This window comes from Eretmochelys imbricata, chromosome 2 (assembly GCF_965152235.1).
Source record: "Eretmochelys imbricata isolate rEreImb1 chromosome 2, rEreImb1.hap1, whole genome shotgun sequence".
In the NCBI taxonomy this organism is placed as follows: Eukaryota; Metazoa; Chordata; order Testudines; family Cheloniidae; genus Eretmochelys; species Eretmochelys imbricata.
Genome location: NC_135573.1, coordinates 146916090 through 146934964, shown reverse-complemented (window position 1 = coordinate 146934964; position 18875 = coordinate 146916090). Strand labels below are relative to the sequence as shown.

Here is an 18875-nt window from a genome sequence, read left to right as displayed (position 1 = left end):
GTCAGGGAGGATCTAGGTTTACTTGGTCCTGCCTCAGCGCAGGGGGCTGGACTTTTGTTCTTGAGGTCCCTTTCAGCCATACAGGTCTATGATTCTGTGTTGATTGGTATGAATTATATTGCCCTCTTTTAATTCTCTATCAATGAAATCCTCTATCATCCTCTCCCTTATCATCCCTCAGATGGATGTCAGGCTGAGAGGCCTATAATGACTCTGATCATCCCATTATACCCAATTTAATACCAGCTGCCAAGTAGACTTAGCTGAGAGAAGAGTACATGCTTCGGGAGGCGAGTGTCAGGCATACGTACACAATGGGCATTTGGTATTTCATGACCTGCACTTCTATACTACTGCTGCTGGCTGTAGAGAGAATTTTTTAAAAAGCCACTAAAACTCTATTTGAATCTCTCATTACAAGTTGCAACACTGACAGATCCTTGTGCCACACACCGGCAGCAAGCGTGATGGGTCTTTGCTATTTAGCATTTAGCCCTTTGGGTTTACTTCCATGTTTTTATGAAGTTTAATATCTTTTTAAATAAGGACGAAAGAGTGTGGCCCTGGCTGGCGCAGCCAGAACCAAGAGAATGGGGTGAGATTCTGGCTGTTTTTTGGTAATAAATAGCAGCTAAAAACTGCAGGAGAGGAACAAAAAGTTAAAAGACAGTACACCTCTGAAGCAAAGGGAGGGGGTGAAATGTACAAAAGAAGCAATGCCAGAAACACTGAGCCTTAAGATGGCTCTGAATAATCAAACTGTCACAATGTTAAACCTTGGGGTAAATGCTCGTGAGTAACCCTGTAAAATATGTATAATGTGTATGATTTGGGGGGGAAAATTTTAAGCATGCTAAAAATGGTAATTGAAATCAAAACTCTTGTTCAAAGGGCTCATGGCAATACTGTCTCTCAGCTTTTACCTGTGAATAAACTTAAAGTCTGGCATAGCAGACAAACCGTTACAAACCTGGTCTGTTGTACAAAAGGGGAAACTGAGGTACACCACTTCATGCATTTCATGGAATAACTCACTAGTCTGCCTATAGAACAAAACACAGGGTTGGGTATATGGAATCTGGGGGACAGTGGGGTAACCAAGAACTGATAAGCCAAAATATAAAACTTCAGCAGCAAATCAATGAGCTACTGGCACAGCAATTGTCTGTAATCGCAACGGGATGGTAGAGGGCAGCAGAGGTGAACCTGCGGCTAACTCAATGGACAAGAAACCTCATGACATGGGTGGATGATGGCTTCAAAAGGCTAACTTGGGAAGGGGAGGTGTGTATGGGAATACAAAATGCTCAACTAGGAGGCTAGCACCTGTGTAACAGTTACCATGGTACCTTGGCAGGGGATGGCAACTAAGGTGGTCCCCATGAGTCCTATGGAAATAATGAGACAGTGAGGAGCTCGCTGGGAACCACTTGTGGGATAGATGGGAAGGATGGAATGGTGTAAAATGGACAATAATTCAGTTAAGTAATAGTTTGTCCAGAGAAAATATTTGAAGGTGTCCCTCCCAATTGCCAGGGAGGGGCAGAATTAATGGCCTGTTGCCAATGGGAGCCATTTGGGGTGATGTATATGGGTTATGGGGTGTTTTGCTGGGAATGTACACAATACTAGGGGGCAAAATTACACCAGCACATGACCAAGTTACACACATCTACACCTTGCCATTGGGACTTTGGTACACAAATGGAACTGTGGCACTCATTGCTGTGAAAAATCAAACCAGCGCAATATTATCTGATTCCATACCAAGCGGTCAAGCTGGTTTGGACAATACCCCGTTTTTTGTGTGAATATCCAGTGGACTTATGATATGGACAAGAGCACATGAACACTGCCGAAGCAGCTCACTGCAACTGCCAACAACTGGACACATTTAAAATATACACTCCAGAATAGTGTTACAAGATCTTACCCCTGTCAAAGGAGGAGAAGCAGTGTTTCTGGTGGTGACCTGGATGTTGGACTATATTACAATGGTCAGGGCTCACAATATTACTGTGCATCATTATGGCTGTTGGCCTATTATTAAGTAACTGCTCTGCAGCATCAGAGCTGGGAATGGGACACTGGGAAACAAGGCTCTCTGGCGTCAGAGTTATGGTATACGTTTGCTGGAAATTAACCCCAATAAACATTGCATTGCCTGCATTTTGGACTTCTGGTCTTCTGCTTTCTGCCTATGAGACAAGAACCAGAGGAGAGGTTGAAGGGAAAGCCCTCTAACATTCTCCATGAGGTATTTCTGGAGATGAATTTCCTGCCCTTCTCTGGTATGGCTGGGGAACTATTGGCAGATACTGCACCTTGCCATGATGTGGGCTTTCCCAAGACAGTAGAGGCAGCGCTGGTGGTCGTTGCTGACTAAAAAGGACTAAGACGAAGACAGGAAGTGCTGAATTTGAAGCCCAGAGTTCTGGGCGTAGTCCAGTACCTGAGCGGGGAACAGGAGTGGTTTTCCCCCTAAGGGAGTAAATCTAAACACTAAGATCTATAAAACACTAACTACACTATAAACTATAACTCCTGCACAAAGTGTTAAAACTATTTACAGAGCTAAATCTAAAAAACAAACAAACAAAAAAAAAACGGTTGCCCACCTTTTGTAACTGTTGTTCTTTGAGATGTGTTGCTCATGTCCATTGCATTCTAGGTGCATGCGTGCCCACGTGCGCGGCCATTGGAGATTTTTGCCTTAGCAGTATCAGTAGGGCTGGCCGTGGCGCTGCCTTGAGTGCTGCGCCCATGCGCTGGTATATCAGGCACCACTGGTCCTACGCCCTCTTGGTTCCTTCAGCTCCGACAGAGGAATAGGAGAGCGGATAATGGAATGGACATTAGCAACACATCTTGAAGAATAACAGTTACAAAAGGTGGGTATTTTTCTTCTTCAAGTGCTTGCTCATGTTGATTTCATTCTAGGTGACTCACAAGCAGCATCAACGGAGGTGGGCTCAGACTTCACAGTCTTGCAGCTTGCAACACAGCTCTGCCAAAGCCAGCATTGTTTCGAGCTTCCTGGTCAGTGCATAATGCGATGCAAACGTGTGGACCGACGACGAGATAGCGGCCATACAGAGCTCTTGGATCGACACCTGTTCCAGGAAGGCTGCTGATAATGCGCCTGTGCCATTGTTGAGTGCGCTGTCACGCTTGCTGATGGGGGCATCCTTGCCAGCTCATAGCAGTGACAGATGCAGGCTGTAATCCAGGATGAGATTCTCTGGGCAGACACTGGATGACCTTTCATTCTGTTTGCCACTGCAACAAACAATTGCATTGATTTAAAGAACACCTTTGTTCTATCTATGTAGAATGCCAATGCCCTCCTGATCTCCAGGGTGTGAAGCCTGCGTTCCTCGTCAGACACATGGGACTCTGGAAAGAAGACCGATAAATATATGTCCTGGCCAGTATGAAACTGAGAAATGACCTTGGGTAGAAACGCCAGATGTGGGCGCAGCTGGACGTTCTTGTAGAAGACCGTATAGGGTGGCTCCAAGGTGAGCGCTCTGATCTCAGACACCCTGCAAGCTGACGTTATGGCAACCAGGAACGAAACCTTCCAGGAGAGAAGCAGGAGGGAGCAGGAAGCCAGAGGCTCAAAGGGAGGTCTCATGAGCCTTGACAGCACAAGATTCAGGACCTGGGGGGACTGGGTCCCGCACGTGTGGATAGAGGCACTCCAGCCCCTTCAAAAACCACACCATCATAGGATGGGCGAAGAAAAACCTGCCTTGGAACAGAAGATGAAATGCCAAAATGGCAGCCAGGTGAAACTTGATTGAAGAGAGGGACAACCCTTGGAGTTTGAGGTGTAGCAGATAATCCAATATGTCCTGCAGCTAGGCCTGCTTGGCCCTAAGACGCTGCTATGAGGCCCAGCACGTGAACCTTTTCCATTTAGCCAGGTAGGTTTCCTGGTGGAGGGTTTCCTGCTACCCAGCAAGACCTGTTGGACATGGGTCGAGCACGCCCGCTCATCCATGCTTAGCTGATGTTGATAAGGAGGACGAGATCATCCCACAGCCAGTGGCCCTGGGTGCTCAGCTTGCCCAGGCAGGTCCCCAAGCCCAGATCTGAAGCGTCGGAGACCAGGGTCAGCGATGGGATTGCGAAGGGAATTCCCTGCAGCACCAACTTGGAGTCCAACCACCAATGCAGGGAGGACGAGACATGGTTCGGCACCCTGACCACCCAGTCCAACCTGTGTCTGTTGGGGATATAGATCAAGGCCAGCCATACTTGCAGAGGTTGTAGATGGAGTCAAGCATGGGTGACCACGTACATGCACGCAGCCACGTGGCCCATCAGACATAGGCAGGTGTGGGACGTAGTGAGCGGGTGGTTCTTTAAATGGGAGATCAAGTCCGACATGGCCTGAATATGTGCTTCCGGAACGAAGGCTCTGGCTCCCGTGGAGTTGAGGATCGCCCTGATGAATTCTATGTGCTGGAAGGGCGTTAATGTGGACTTTTTTGTTTTATTAACAGGCCCAGATCATGGCAGGTGGAACTCACCAGATCAAGGCTCCTCTGTACCTGCACCCGAGACCTGCCCTTGATGAGCCAGTCATTGAGATATGGGAAAATCTGGACCCCTCAATGTGTCAGGTAAGCCACCACTGGTGCCATGCATTGTGAACATCCTTGGGGCCAAAGACAGGGCAGTGCCGTAAACTGAAAATGGCTCCCGCCCACTATGAAGAAGAGGAAATGCCTGTGACCCGGGAATATGGAAATGTGGACATAAGCATCCCGTAAATCGAGAGGATGATGGAGGCCAGGGAAACCATGTGGAACTTCAACTTCTTGAGAGACTTGTTGAGGCAATGGGAAGAACTGGGACTAGAACCCCTTCCCTTTCCTGTCCCGAGGAACCTCCTCTACCACCTCCAGCCACAGAAGTTTCTCAGCCTCCTGAACGAGAAATTGCTCATGAGAAGGGGAGGGGGATAGAGGGAGGGGTAGCCAAAAATTGCAGGGTATAGCCCAGATATACCGTGTCCAGTACCCAGCTGTCCGAGGTGACCCATGACCAGGCTGAACAGTAGCGAGGAAAGATGGTTGAGGAAAAGGAACAGTGGATCCGGGGATTGGCTCCAGACTGTTTTGCCAGGCCAGGCTGCGCAGGTGAGCAGGAGGTAGAAGGGCAAAGACGACTAAACCGAGTGCCTCTGTCCCTTTTTCTAGCAGACCCCAGACAAGGCCTTGGCGGCAGAGGCGGCTGGAACTGCTTATGAGCTGACTGCAGCATGTACATGCCCAGCGAGCAAAGGGTGGCTCTGGTGTCTTTCAGCCCATGCAGAATGTTCCCATTGAATGGGAGGTCTTGGATGACGATCTGCACCTCCTTGGGGAGTTTGGTGGTTTGAAGCCAGGAGCTGTGCCTCATTACCACCACAGACGCTACCACTCTAGCTGCCACGTCCGCCGCATCCCATGGCATTTGCAGGGAGAACCGGACCACCGCAGAGCCTTCCTGTACCAGAGTATCAAACTGTAGGGCCAAATCCTGCAGAAGGGACTCCTTAAACTTACGGAGGGAGTTCCATAAATTAAAGTTGTAATGGCCCAAGAGGGCCTGATGGTTCGCCACCTGAAACTGTAAACTGGCGAAATAATAAATTATCCTCCCACACAAATCCAGTCATTTGGCCTCTTTATTTTTTGGGGTTGACCTGGATTGTGCCTGCTTTTCTTTTTCATTGGCTGCTGAGATCAGCAGCGAGCCGGGGGAGAGTGGATATACAAGTATTCAAAACTTTTGGCTGGGACAAAGTATTTATTTTCAGCCCGTTTTGAGGTGGGAGGGATGGAGGAAGGGGTTTGCCAGATGGACGTGGCAATTTTGAGGACCCCGCCATGCACCAGTAGTGCGATGCAGGCCGAGGTAGAGGCCGAAAGGATGTTGAATAGGGTGTCCGTCAGCTCAGCCATCTCCTCCACTTACGGTCCCAAGTTCTCAGACACCCGATGAAGCACGGCCTGGTGATCATTAAAGGTCATCCGGTGGACTGGCTCTGGAGGGGCATGTGACTGCCTCATCTGAGGACAAAGGCTAGGACTGTACCGCAGGCAGGGGGCCTTTGTCCTCCTCCTTCGTGGGGGAGGGCGGCTTAGGAATGGGGTCACATCCTCCTCAGCCTCGGCTTCTGGGTGTGCTTCCTGCACCGAGCCTGGTGCCATCAGTGCTGCCAGCTGTTGCTCCGAGGCAGCAGCCGACGAGTGGAGCAATGGCTGCATAGCCATGACCGGAACTCCCCATGCGTTCCAAAAAGGTCACTGCATGGGCCACTGACCCGGCTGCCATTGCGCTGTTGCTGTTGTCTCTGTTGCCCAGTCGTGCTGTTGGTTTCTAGGCAAGGGGCTAAACCATCCCTCAGTACCGGAGGAACCACCTTCCAGGGACCACGGAGGGGCCGCAGATGCCTGGGTCTGCTTAGAGACCCACAGTTAACAGTGGAGACTGGTGTTGGTACTGGGGAGACCAGAGGCGGGACGGAGAATGCTCCCGCAGCATAGGTGAACTGGATCGGTGACGAGACGCAACCAACGGGGAAGCAATCGGTACTGGTAGTAAGGGGATCTACGCCTCCCTCTCGGTGGTAGACATCGAGATGATGGGGACCATGATCACAGTGCCGATGATCGCTGGGAAGCCCCAGATGATTTCGGTGGTGGATCTGGTGACTGGTGGTGTGGAGGTGGAGAGTGCGTCATTGCCTCGGGGATCAGTGGCACTCCACTGCTTTCTGAGGAGTTTTATTGGCTAACTTGCCCTCTGAAGGAGCCTTTGCTGAAGCCTGCAGCCCCTGCTGCGTCGGCGGCCTTTGGTTCCTTGATGCCACGGGCGTACGCAAGGGCATTGGTGCCGGCAGGGGATACTGCTCACAGGAGTCGGAGGAGGACCTTTCACGGGGCTAACGTCCCCAACAGGAGAAGGCCACGGGACTCTAGACTATAAGGATGTCCCTAGGCAGGTCTTTTGCCCGCTGCCACATGGTTCTTCTTTCCTGGCCCCAGGGAGCCTTGTTTCTCTTTTTCAGTACTGGCGACAGGGAATGGCGCTGAACGGAGCTTGGTGCTGGGGGTGTACTTCGCACTGATGCCAAGATGCTTGGTGAATCATGCCGAAACGGCTTGGAGGCCGGACAGAGGGCGGACTCTATCAGAAGAGCCCGGACTCTATCAGAAGAGCCCAGTCAAATGTCCAGCTCTTTCAGCTTACTGGGACAAAAGTTTTTGCAGATTCGGCACTTGTCTTTTACAAGTGCCTCCCCCAGCACTTGAGACAGCTGCTGTGGGAGTCACTAAAAGTCATAGGCCTGTTACAGTCTACGCAGGGCTTTAACCCCGAAGACTGGGTCATGCCCCGCTAGGGGCAAAGTCCCGTTGGGACTCTAACTACTAACAACTAAACACTTAACAGGTACTTAACACTAACTACTGAAGAATCAACTATATACAAAGCCTTAAGGCATGCAGTCCAAAGGAGAAAAAACCACTAGGCCTTGCTAAGCAAGGAAAAGCGTTCCGACTAATCACCACGGACAGTAAGAAGGAACTGAGAGGGAGTAGGGCTGACTGTGCTGGATATACCAGCGCACGGGCACAGCACTCAAGGGGGCACCATGGTCAGCCCTTCGGATAAATCTCTGACAACCATGCACATGGGTGCGCACACACCTAGAATGGAATCAACATGAGCAAGCACTTGAATAATCCTATTTTGTAGGATAAAGGTGAAGCTACAGACAGTGGAGGTTCCAACCCAGACCATGAGGCGGTGAGAAGGAACTGGAGAGTGAGTTGGTTGGCCTCCCCTTATCCTCTGGGTTGGAGGCACGAGATGAGCCAGGGCGCATGTGTAGACCAATGAATCATAGAATATCAGGGTTGGAAGGGACCTCAGGAGGTCATCTAGTCCAACCCCCTGCTCAAAGCAGGACCAATCCCCAATTAAATCATCCCAGACAGGGCTTTGTCAAGCCTGACCTTAAAAACTTCTAAGGAAGGAGATTCTACCACCTCCCTAGGTAACGCATTCCAGTGTTTCACCACCCTCCTAGTGAAAAAGTTTTTCCTAATATCCAACCTAAACCTCCCCCACTGCAACTTGAGACCATTACTCCTTGTCCTGTCCTCCTCTACCACTGAGAATAGTCTAGAACCATCCTCTCTGGAACCACCTCTCAGGTAGTTGAAAGCAGCTATCAAATCCCCCCTCATTCTTCTCTTCCGCAGACTAAACAATCCCAGTTCCCTCAGCCTCTCCTCATCAGTCATGTGTTCCAGACCCCTAATCATTTTTGTTGCCCTTCGCTGGACTCTCTCCAATTTATCCACATCCTTCTTGTAGTGTGGGGCCCAAAACTGGACACAGTACTCCAGATGAGGCCTCACCAATGCCGAATAGAGCGGGACGATCACGTCCCTCGATATGTTCGCTATGCCCCTACTTATACATCCCAAAATGCCATTGGCCTTCTTAGCAACAAGGGCACACTGCTGACTCATATCCAGCTTCTCATCCACTGTCACCCCTAGGTCCTTTTCCGCAGGACTGCTGCCTAGCCATTCGGTCCCTAGTCTGTAGCGGTGCAATGGTAACGACATTCAAATTTGCCGACTCTGGGCACATGGTGTGCATGCATAAACCACAGTGGAATACAATACGGGGGTCATCACTCAAAAAAGGATCACAGATTGTGAGACTTGTGATAAAATCTTGGAGTTAGCAAAAAATTATTCTTAAATGCTACATAAATAGCAGATAATCCCCTCTCTCCCCTCTCCTTTTGGTACGGAGCTCCCCCCCCCAAAGTGTTTGTTTAAAAATGTTGACATGGAGGAAGAAAACTGCACCTGACATTTTAGAATTTGAGGCAAGACCCCCCCCTCCTCCCCCGAGATGTTCCATTCAAATATTTGCCTCCCTACGGCATTTTAAGACCCTCCCAATATATGTATGCCCACCTAAAAGTTTTCAAACAACTACAAAGCATAGCAATTGAAACTTAATTTTATTACAGCTTTAGACAGTAAGTCACCTATTACACCACTAAACTTGAAAAGATTCAAGTGATATAGATATATAGCTGTCACCAAATAACTTATTAAAAGAGTGTTTTAGAGCAATGTTCTTTTGCTTACTTCATCATGAGGCACATATTGTAAAACTGCCACAAAACAGTGGTCTCCATAGCTAATTTACACAGCAAGGATTTTAGATTATGCACAGATTAATGTACATTAAGCACGGAATAATTGGAGCACTTCTTAACACATTAAACTATTGAACAGTTACACAGACCCAATGCCAAAATTCTACCTGTATTTTATATACAATAATTTAAAAACATTTGGTAAAGTTAATGTATTGTAACCAATTTGCTGTTCCTCAGAGTTTACTTCAAAGACAATCTGTTTATTGTAATGTACTCAATACAGAACAATTTACAAAATACAGTATTGTTCTGAGACCTGTGCAATGTAATTGACAGACCAAGGATGGAATACTGGCTCCACTGAAGTCAATGCCACTGACTTCACTCTTTTTTCTCTTAGATAAATAGACTAAGAGCCAACTCAGAATAAGAAGAAATACAAAATGGTATATTAGAACAGCATTCCCATTAGGCACACATATGCAGTAAAATGATCCAAAGCAAACCAGAAGGGAGAACACCACAATTAAATCTAGCCGAATTCATTTTTAAAGCTGGAAAATTATACTTTGGAAAAAACTTGTTTTGGTATTGTTTCCCCAGAGAAGTGTATGAATGATTTTTTTAATGGAACTATTACAATAAGAAATTTTCAATAAACATTTGTGTGTCAGTGATTTTTAAAAAGCTGTTGTATAGGCTTTGACCTCCTTGGTATTAAAATAGGCTTAGACATATGTGAATATTCACAACTGAGCAAACCTTTTGTTAGACATTTCATAAGGGGCATTATGATTAATCCGTATATATGAATTCACAATATTTATTAGTCTTATTTTGCAAACTGAAAATTCCCTATTCTTTTGATTAAAAGCTGGAAGTATTAAAAGATCTATTCAGAACCTGAACATCTTCTAGACTACTTCTCATCAGCCTCACATTTAAGTTGCAAATCATAATTTGTTAAAAATACCAAATAAAGTGCATGAACTAGACATACTGCTATGAAAACCTCATGCAAATTTCAAACAAGTATGTAGGTGATGTTTTAGCTATTTTAAATGAAGTCCTGTGTTAAAGTAAATTACTGTAGGGTCAAACTATGGGCCATACTGCAAACCCTCATTCAGTCATGCAGTGACACTGAAATAAATGAGACTCTTTCTCACATGTTAGGCCTACTTAGTTGTGTAAGTGTCTGCAAGATCACACTTCTAGAAAGATGCTGAGCAACCTATTCATCCACTGAAGTCAGCAGAAATTGAAAACATTAAGCACCTTGCAAGACTAGGGCTCAACTTGCTTAAGAATTTTGTGCACTGTCATGCCAAACCATAACAGCTAGTTCATTTAAGATTCATTCATTAAAAAAGGTTGATTTCTGTTCACCAAATGAAAGGAAAAAGGTAAAGAAAATTATTTTCATTGTATGTGAAACTCATTGTATGAAGACACTCACACACAAAAAAGATCAACAGTCCTTGACAGTGTTCTTTTAAGTGGGGAAAATGTATCTCAAACATTTAATTAGAAACATATTACATTGTGTTGTCATTTCCTAAATGAAATAAGTTTTGAACACATACATCAACAAAAAGCCATAAAAACTGTAACATCTTGACAATGTAGAATATTACAATTGTCTAAATCAATGTGTTGTGATACATACCCACCCGAAAATGAGCCTCTGTGGCTAATGGCCCTCAAAAGTTCCACAAGCTCTGTGGGACATGCAAACAGAGGCTGCCCCTGAGCACAAAGAGCTGCACAAAGAAATAACTTCTAGGCCTGTGTGCAGTCAGGAGGGGTGAGACAGACAGAGCATAGTGTGAGGAGTAAGGAGCTTATTAGCATAAGGGGCCAGATCCTCAACTTGGGTAAATTGTTGTAGCTCAAGTGAAGTCAATGGAGCTATAACAATTTACACTAGCTAAAGATCTGGTCCACTAGCATCTTCCCCAGAAAGGTCCTCAACTCTCCTTCCTCATGAGGACAACCATTAATGTGAAACAATCTGAAATCTAGGAGACTGTGTTGGCAACTGAATTGTGTAAAGAAATATATATATATATTAAAGCAATATATTTAAAGTGTAATGTGATCATTAAAAGGCTGTTTTCATTGAGAGGGATATAACATACCAGACTTTCTTATGAAGTTTTCAAGAATTGCTGCAAACTCAACCCATATTCCAACACAAGCCTAGCACAAACCTACTGCTCTAATCTTGTACTGAGGAAAAGATTAAACTAGCGAAGTCAGCAGTTTAATCCTAGACATATGATTCAATCTCTATGGAACATCAAAGCCATACGTGGGGTTCTGACTGTTCAAGAGTTTGAATTAATTTTTTTTTTCATTTTTACTTTAATCCCTCTATTTGGTTTAAATATACAAACTAAATAAAACACAAAGAAAACTAAACCATTATTCTTTTACTTAATAAAAACCCACGAACAAACAAACGACATTTTTCCTCCTCCACCTCAAGAACAAGAACTGGAAAGTACCAAAATCCTCAAATGCTAGCGAACATGAGATGCACTCCCCATTAGCAAGTGTCAGTGTGCTAAGCACTGGGAATATGTAACATATTGTAGAGTTGAGCTAAATTTTTAGTTTTATTCCATGTGTGAATAACTCAGATACTTCACTCCCAAATTCGATATATTTGCAATAGAAATGGAATGATTAAAATCACATGAAAACTCCTTGAAAATATATCCATTAGGATTATATGATAGCGATCTGTGATTTAATTGTTGTTTTTTAACAATATAGTTGGATCCCTCAGTATAAATCTTTGGAATGTTTGCCACTAATATCACTACCCCAATAGAATCAGTTTAATTACCAGTTTTTTCAGCTACAAATTAATGGATGAGCAGGTTCACATCATTAAAGATATTCTGATTCCAAACAAAAGAAAAATCTACCAGCCTGAGATGAAAAATACCTGCACCTGCAACTTATGTAAAAATATGCAAAGCAGCTGAATATTTGCAGTAAAATTTAAAATATCAGTTTCATTGATATAAAAAAATGATAAGCCATATTCTGGCTTTAGATGAACGCATGCAGTTCTCAGTGCATTCAATAAGAGCTGTGCACATCCATCTGAGATCAGAATTTGGCTTTTAAGAGCTTATCTTGCAATATTCAGAGCTCATATTTTAGTTAATTTCTAGACAAAGCTATTTTGCTCATAAACTTAACTGACCCATGCTTTTTTACTATTTTAAACTTTGAATATATTGAATAGTTAATCATTTAATTAGCCACAAAGCATCCTGCATGATAGATCTGTATCTTCACTTCCATTTTTCTAAATAATATTTTAAGATTGATCATTTCAGTCTTGGACATCAAAGTAGTCAATCGCTGGCTCCGCTTTTAATGTTTTCTGCAAGCCACTGTTTCCATTATTCCTGAAATTAAAACCATAAAATATTACAGAACACAACTCTCAGTTAAATGAAAGATACAGTTACATAAGACAGGATTACACACTGACTTTCTCAAACTAACAAACGGATACAAAAACACCATAACATCTCATGGTATATTATGCCATTGGACAGCAATATCAATAAACACCAGGCATTAGAAGTTACAAAGTTTTACAGAAATCAAATAAATCTTGTATTCACTCTAATGTACATTTCAGTGCCCACTGAACAAATAGCTTTTATTAACTGTGCTTTTCATAAATACTATTAGCAGCAATTCAGCCATTCCAACATTAAGATAGAATACCACAAGCAATTTATCTACAACACAATGAAATTTAGGTAATTTATTTTGCAAGTGAAAACTTTGTTACAGACAAGACAATGTTCTGAATATTGTCTTTTTCAGAAATATATGCAAAAAAGCAAAAGACTATCTCTGAAGTGAGGGATAGTTGCAGGTCAAGTTTCAGCTACATATAAAAACAAAGGATAAAAATGAGTGAAATCACGGACTGTGTAGTATAGATAATTATTCAAATATGCTATTTAACTGTCATCAGAAGACAGTCAAGGTATGTGAAGTAGTATCTTTTATTGGACCAAGTTCTGTTGGAGAGACACAAGCTTTTGAGCTTGTCCCCAACAGAAGATGGTCCAATAAAAGACATTTCCTCACCCACCTTGTCTCTCTAATACAGAAGTGGGCAAACTACAGCCCGTGGGACCGTCGTGCCTGGCCCCTGAGCTCCCAGCCGTGGAGGCTCGCCCCAGCCCCTCCCCCACTGTCCCCCCTTCCCTGCAGCCATGCTGCTGCGCGGGCAGCACAGCTTGCGCCCAACCCACCTCAGGCTTTCATATAAGCCTTCCTGCCGCTCTGAGCGGCAAGGTAAGGGGGTTGGGGGAAGGGGGGTTGGGTAAGGGGCAGGAGGTCCCGGGGGGCAGTCAGGGGACAGGGGGTGGTTGGATGGGGCGGAGACAGGAAGCAGGGGGGTTGGATGGGGGTGGGGTCCTGGGGAAACAGGGGGGGGGGGGTTGGGAGTGTGGATAGGGGTTGGGGCAGTCAGGGGACAGGGGGGTTGGATAGGGTTGGGAGGCCTGTCAGGGGGTGGGGGTGTGGATCGGTGTCAGGGCAGTCAGGGGACAAGGAGCGGGGGGGGGTTGGATAGGTGGGGGGTTCTGAGTGGGGCAGGAAGTGAGAGGGGGTGGGTGGGGGCCAGGCTGTTTGGGGAGGCACAGCCTTCCCTACCTGGCCCTCCATACCGTTTCACAACTCCGATGTGGCACTCGGGCCAAAAAGTTTGCCCACCCCTGCTCTAATATCCTGGGACCAACATGGCTACAATACCACTGCATATATCTGAAGACAGCGACATGAGGGCTTTCAAAAACTTCTTTGTTTCCAATAAAATTTCAATGTTTCAATATTAAATGAATGCTTTATTTACAAATAATTCTAATCCAGAGGTGAAGAATTTCAAACCTGGCCACCTAAAATTAAGCGCCTAAATATAAGCAGGCTGGTTTTTCAGGAGGTGCTAATTTCCAATGAATCCCACTGAAGTAAATGGGAGATGAAGGAGCTAAGCACCACTGAAAATCAGGTTACTTTTATATATGCTCTTAAGCATTGATTTAAGAGCCTTGTTTTAGGCATGCCTGCAGGTGGTTTAGGCTGGATTTTAATCTTGAATCAGTTAGTTTACATGCTGATGAACTGGATCTTCTCAAGGAATGAACTGCCTATTATCGTTAATTCATTTGTATTCTGGTAGTCCCTGAAAGCACCAAGCAGAATTAGGCCCCTATTCTGTTAGATACTGTCAAAATCTAGAACAGAAGACATTGCCTGCATGTAAAGCCTGTGGTTTCCCAATATCCTTTTAAGAGTGGTTTCAGAGTAGCAGCCGTGTTAGTCTGTATTCGCAAAAAGAAAAGGAGTACTTGTGGCACCTTAGAGACTAACAAATTTATTTGAGCATAAGCTTTCGTGAGCTACAGCTCACTTCTTCGGATGCATTCAGTGGAATGTGTGAAGAGTGTGAGCATCTTAAATCCAGATTCAGCAAAACATTTTGAGACCCAAAATTGAACAAATACAACTCGTGGTTGTGAAGCCCAGAATGTTAAAAGCCTATGCACACTCAAGGCCACTGTGTCTTACAAACACAGGAGCTGATATGTTAGATAAGACCATACAGCGAAAGAGTCTGGTATCTTGCCCCAGCAGCAGTCAGTACCCAAGGAATGTGAAGTCCCCACTTTTGCCCTCTTTGGCCACTATAGAGGAAACAATATTTAGTGACCCCCACAGACAATCATTATATGCCATGAACTAATTACCCATATCTCAGTTTGCAAAGAATAGTTAGAAATAGTTATAAAAGTATCCAGTCTTTTAAAAATCTAGCTACAGAATGTGTGTCTACCTCTTGCAACAATAAATTACACGGATTGACTATATAGCATAAGAGCAGTATTTATTTTTGCTGACAAAACTTATTCCCATTTTATTTCAATGAGTGACCCCCTATGCTCATTATGAGAAAGGTAGAGAGAAGGGTCAATTCAGTTAAATTTTAATTCTGAATAACTCCTTTCCATGTTAAATAGACACAGTCTCTGCAATTTTGGGAACTGTAACTAGGTAAACAGCTAAGATTTTTCACTGCTTTGATGCATTTTTCCCCCATTTACTCTATACCTTTCTTCTGATGAGGCAACCAAACTTGGACACAAGATTCATGTAGATTACATTTTTGTATAAAAGATCTTCTATCCCTTTCTACTGCTTCCATACATTCTATTTGTCTGTTTTTTAAAAAACTGCTGCAATGATGTGGGCGGACATGTTTAGTGAGCAAATACCTTTGATTTCTAGTTTTTTCCCTCCCAGAGGATCTTTGATGTTCAGAATGCATCAATATATACAAGATCTTTCAATAATTGTTTATTGCACCAAAGTAATAAATAATATGCCACATAGTGTAAACACAACAAAAACACTCATGTAACGTTTACTACTGCTCTTGATTAAAAACCAGAGTGGTATATACAGTCTCTAATGAATGTATTGAGTATGGCAATTCAAAACTGAGATGCCCTGACAAAATTGTGAGGGCTCTGGCCCTCATACTGTCACTTTATTAAACATTAACTTAACAAAAACATTTAAATAACTAAATAGTTCTTACTTATCTGTTTGTCTGTAGTGAGGAATAGGTGGTGGAGGCCTTGTCTGCATTTCCCTCTCTAGCACAGATGTTAGGGTATTACTTGGACAAACGGATTTCCCTCTAAAGGATGAGAATGTTGACAAATATTATTTGTGATGTTATTGTCTACATGTTTAAATAGAAAAATCATGCACTATATTAAAAAAATCAAGACAAATATTAAGATTTAAATCTAGTGTAAATGACAGTTTGAGACTTGAAGATCCAATGTTATCTCACAGCAAATCCAATACTGAGGTGTTAGAAGAGCTTCTAACACACTGTGACTCAAAGCAGCCCAGCATTCTGATTTAATGATTTTCTTCTTTGCCTAAAACAATCTACACACACACACACACACACACACACACAAGCACCATTTAAACTGAACAATGGAGACAGTAAATAGAGGAAATAGATTATTTTTCTTATTATAAATATGTCTTAACGTAAGAAGATACCCACTAGTCTGTAAGCTTTCAGGGTTGACTAGGCTAATAAAAGCCCATAGACAGTTCCCTGCAAAACATTCTTGGTGCTTGAACTGCTCCCTTTATGTGAGCCTGTAAAGTGGATCAAAGTGCAAACTTACAACACGTAAACCCTAAAACTACAAACGTGTTGTGACGTTGCACTCCATATGTTTTATGGAAATATGCTTATAAGTATGAATATGATATAACTGGAATATGCCTTAGGCAAAAGGTCTCTTGTATGGTATCATTACAAGGCTTATAATCTATTGATCATGTTCATCCTATTTGTATGCATGTATCATTTTTGTATTTGAAGCTAAAAATATAAAATATAATTCTGAGGTCCTATTGTAATTTTGCAAAGTGTGGGCCATTAATGGTGGTTTAGAATCTTGATGGTGCCCATTGACTAGGACAATTCGTTATAAATGGCTCTGTTTACTTGCAAGCCTTCCTATGTTCCTGGAGCCAGCCCAGGAAGAGTGGAGGCTGGGGTCTCACAGGACATGTGAACATGTCACCTGATACTGGAATCCATCTTAAACCTGGTGCTTTTCCATTTAGAAGGAGGGGTGGCGACCCAGAGAGACAAAAGATTCCCGCCTTGTGCCAAAGTTATAAAAGGGGGTGGAACAGGACAAAGGGGCTGTCAATCATGTGAACACCCCTGCTTTCCACCTAAGATGTTTGCTGGAACTAACAAAGAGTGTACTGGGGAAATGATTGGGCCCAGACTAGGAAGGAGTCTAGTCTGTGAAAGAAGCTTAGTGGAACATCTCTGAGGGTGAGATTTTACCTGTAATCAGTTTCTTAATATATTAGGCTTAGGCTTGAGTGTTTTTGCTTTATTTTGCTTGGTGTCTTACTTTGTTCTGTCTGTTATTACTTGAAACCACTTAAATCCTACTTTTTATACTTAATAAAATCACGTTTGTTTATTAGTAAACCCAGAGCAAGTGATTAACACCTGGGGGTGCAAACAGCTCTGCATCTCCCTCTATCAGTGTTATAGAGGGGGGACAATTTATGAATTGACCCTGTATAAGCTTTATACAGAGTAAAACGGATTTATTTGGGGTTTGGATCCCATTGGGAACTGGGTGTCTGGGTGCTGGAGATAACCAAAAACTGCTCAGCAGGTCACCTAAAACCTGCAGCTTTGGGGGTGTGGACCAGACCTAGGTCTGTGTTGCAGCAGGCTAGTGTGTCTGGCTCAACGAGGCAGGTTTCTGAAGTCCCAGGCAGGCAGGGAAAATGCGCTCAGAGGTAATTCCAGCATGTCAGGTGATAGCCCCAGGGGGGTCTCTGTGACTGAATCCGTCACACATGTATATACAAGGGTGGGAAAAATCCAGATGAGTGAATTTCCTGTTATGAGAAGTAGGAGTAAGCTGTCTTTCTCATATATACTACACTGGAGGACGATTGGAAAGCAGCAAGCAATATGACCAGAAAAAAGGGAGGGACAGCAGAGCTGAGACAGGACAAAAGAAAAATAGTGGATGGTATCTATAGACCAAAAGCAGTATCTGCTAAAAATGCAACATCGACTTTGTAGTCATGTCTGGTGAAGGAACAGAGATTTCCAAGTAGTCCATCTGCAGACTTCCTCATAAGAAACTTTCTTTTTGCCTAAAATGTGAATGCAGACTTCACTGAATGTGCTGAGGCTTTCAGGAGGAGTTTTTTTGGCTTACTTATATGCTTCTGATATAGCTGCCAAGATCCACTGACAATTTTGTTTTTTAAAGAGTTCAGATCTGTGATTTTTCCCATTATAAAGCAATAATTAATCCTGTTTAATTAGGATTTGATTGATCTGCAAACAGCTAGATGATGGCATCTGATTCATGAGGATGAGTAGGTTTAATAAAAAACAAAATCTAAAAAGTGATGTATTGATTGAGATAAGACAGAAGAAGTTCCTTAAATACAAAGTCTGGGTTGGTGCAGAATATCAACTCTGGAGAAAAAAGGAATTTTTAATTGACAATGCATTTAATTCACTAGTCATCCTAACAGAAATGGTTGTGATTAGAAAGGCAACTATAAGAGAAAGGAAATACAAGGATGTAGAGGCCAGATTCAAAAGGGCTGCTCCATCAGTTATTCCAGAGCTAAGTTAAGCATCCCGCTAACAATAGAAAATTCAACAGAACAAAGGAACTTCATTACTGTCTTGATGAATCATGAAATATGAGGTGCTGCTGAGTACCTGTGGGTACTCAAAAAGCTCTAACTGAACCTATGAAGTGGTATGGCTGAGCCCTTTATTAAAGTCATAAAACAGGAAGCTGAAATTGACTTAACATTAAATTGAGAACAGTGGTGTCTGAAGATTTTTCCAGTTGTTGCTATAAAAATGTAGATATAGAATCCTTCCTGGATTGAAATTTAACATCTACTGGTTGATCAAGGTATCTAAGTCAGAGCTTCATCCATTCAAATTCCAAAAGGTAATCTGAAGCCTGCCTGGATCCTGACTTTATATTAGCAGAGCTTATTTGTGGGTAGTTGCCAGGGAGGACATACAGACATCTCCTAGAGC

General features: G+C 43.6%; 1 protein-coding gene across 4 annotated transcripts in view; it reads right to left on the bottom strand.

Annotated features, from left to right (window-relative positions):
- Positions 1–9043: 9043 nt before the first annotated feature.
- NFX1 (nuclear transcription factor, X-box binding 1) overlaps positions 9044–18875 on the bottom strand; it is a 231236-nt gene continuing 221404 nt past the window's right edge. For 3 of the 4 annotated variants that reach the window (XM_077810830.1, XM_077810829.1, XM_077810828.1), the window contains 2 exons: positions 15831–15932; positions 9044–12615 (listed from right to left, as the gene is read on the bottom strand). In XM_077810830.1, the coding sequence (XP_077666956.1) occupies positions 12540–12615; positions 15831–15932 (178 nt within the window). In that variant the 3' untranslated portion in view covers positions 9044–12539. Of the gene's footprint in view, positions 12616–15830; positions 15933–18875 lie in introns of those variants that run through there. The other variant, XR_013345236.1, reaches the window with a different exon arrangement.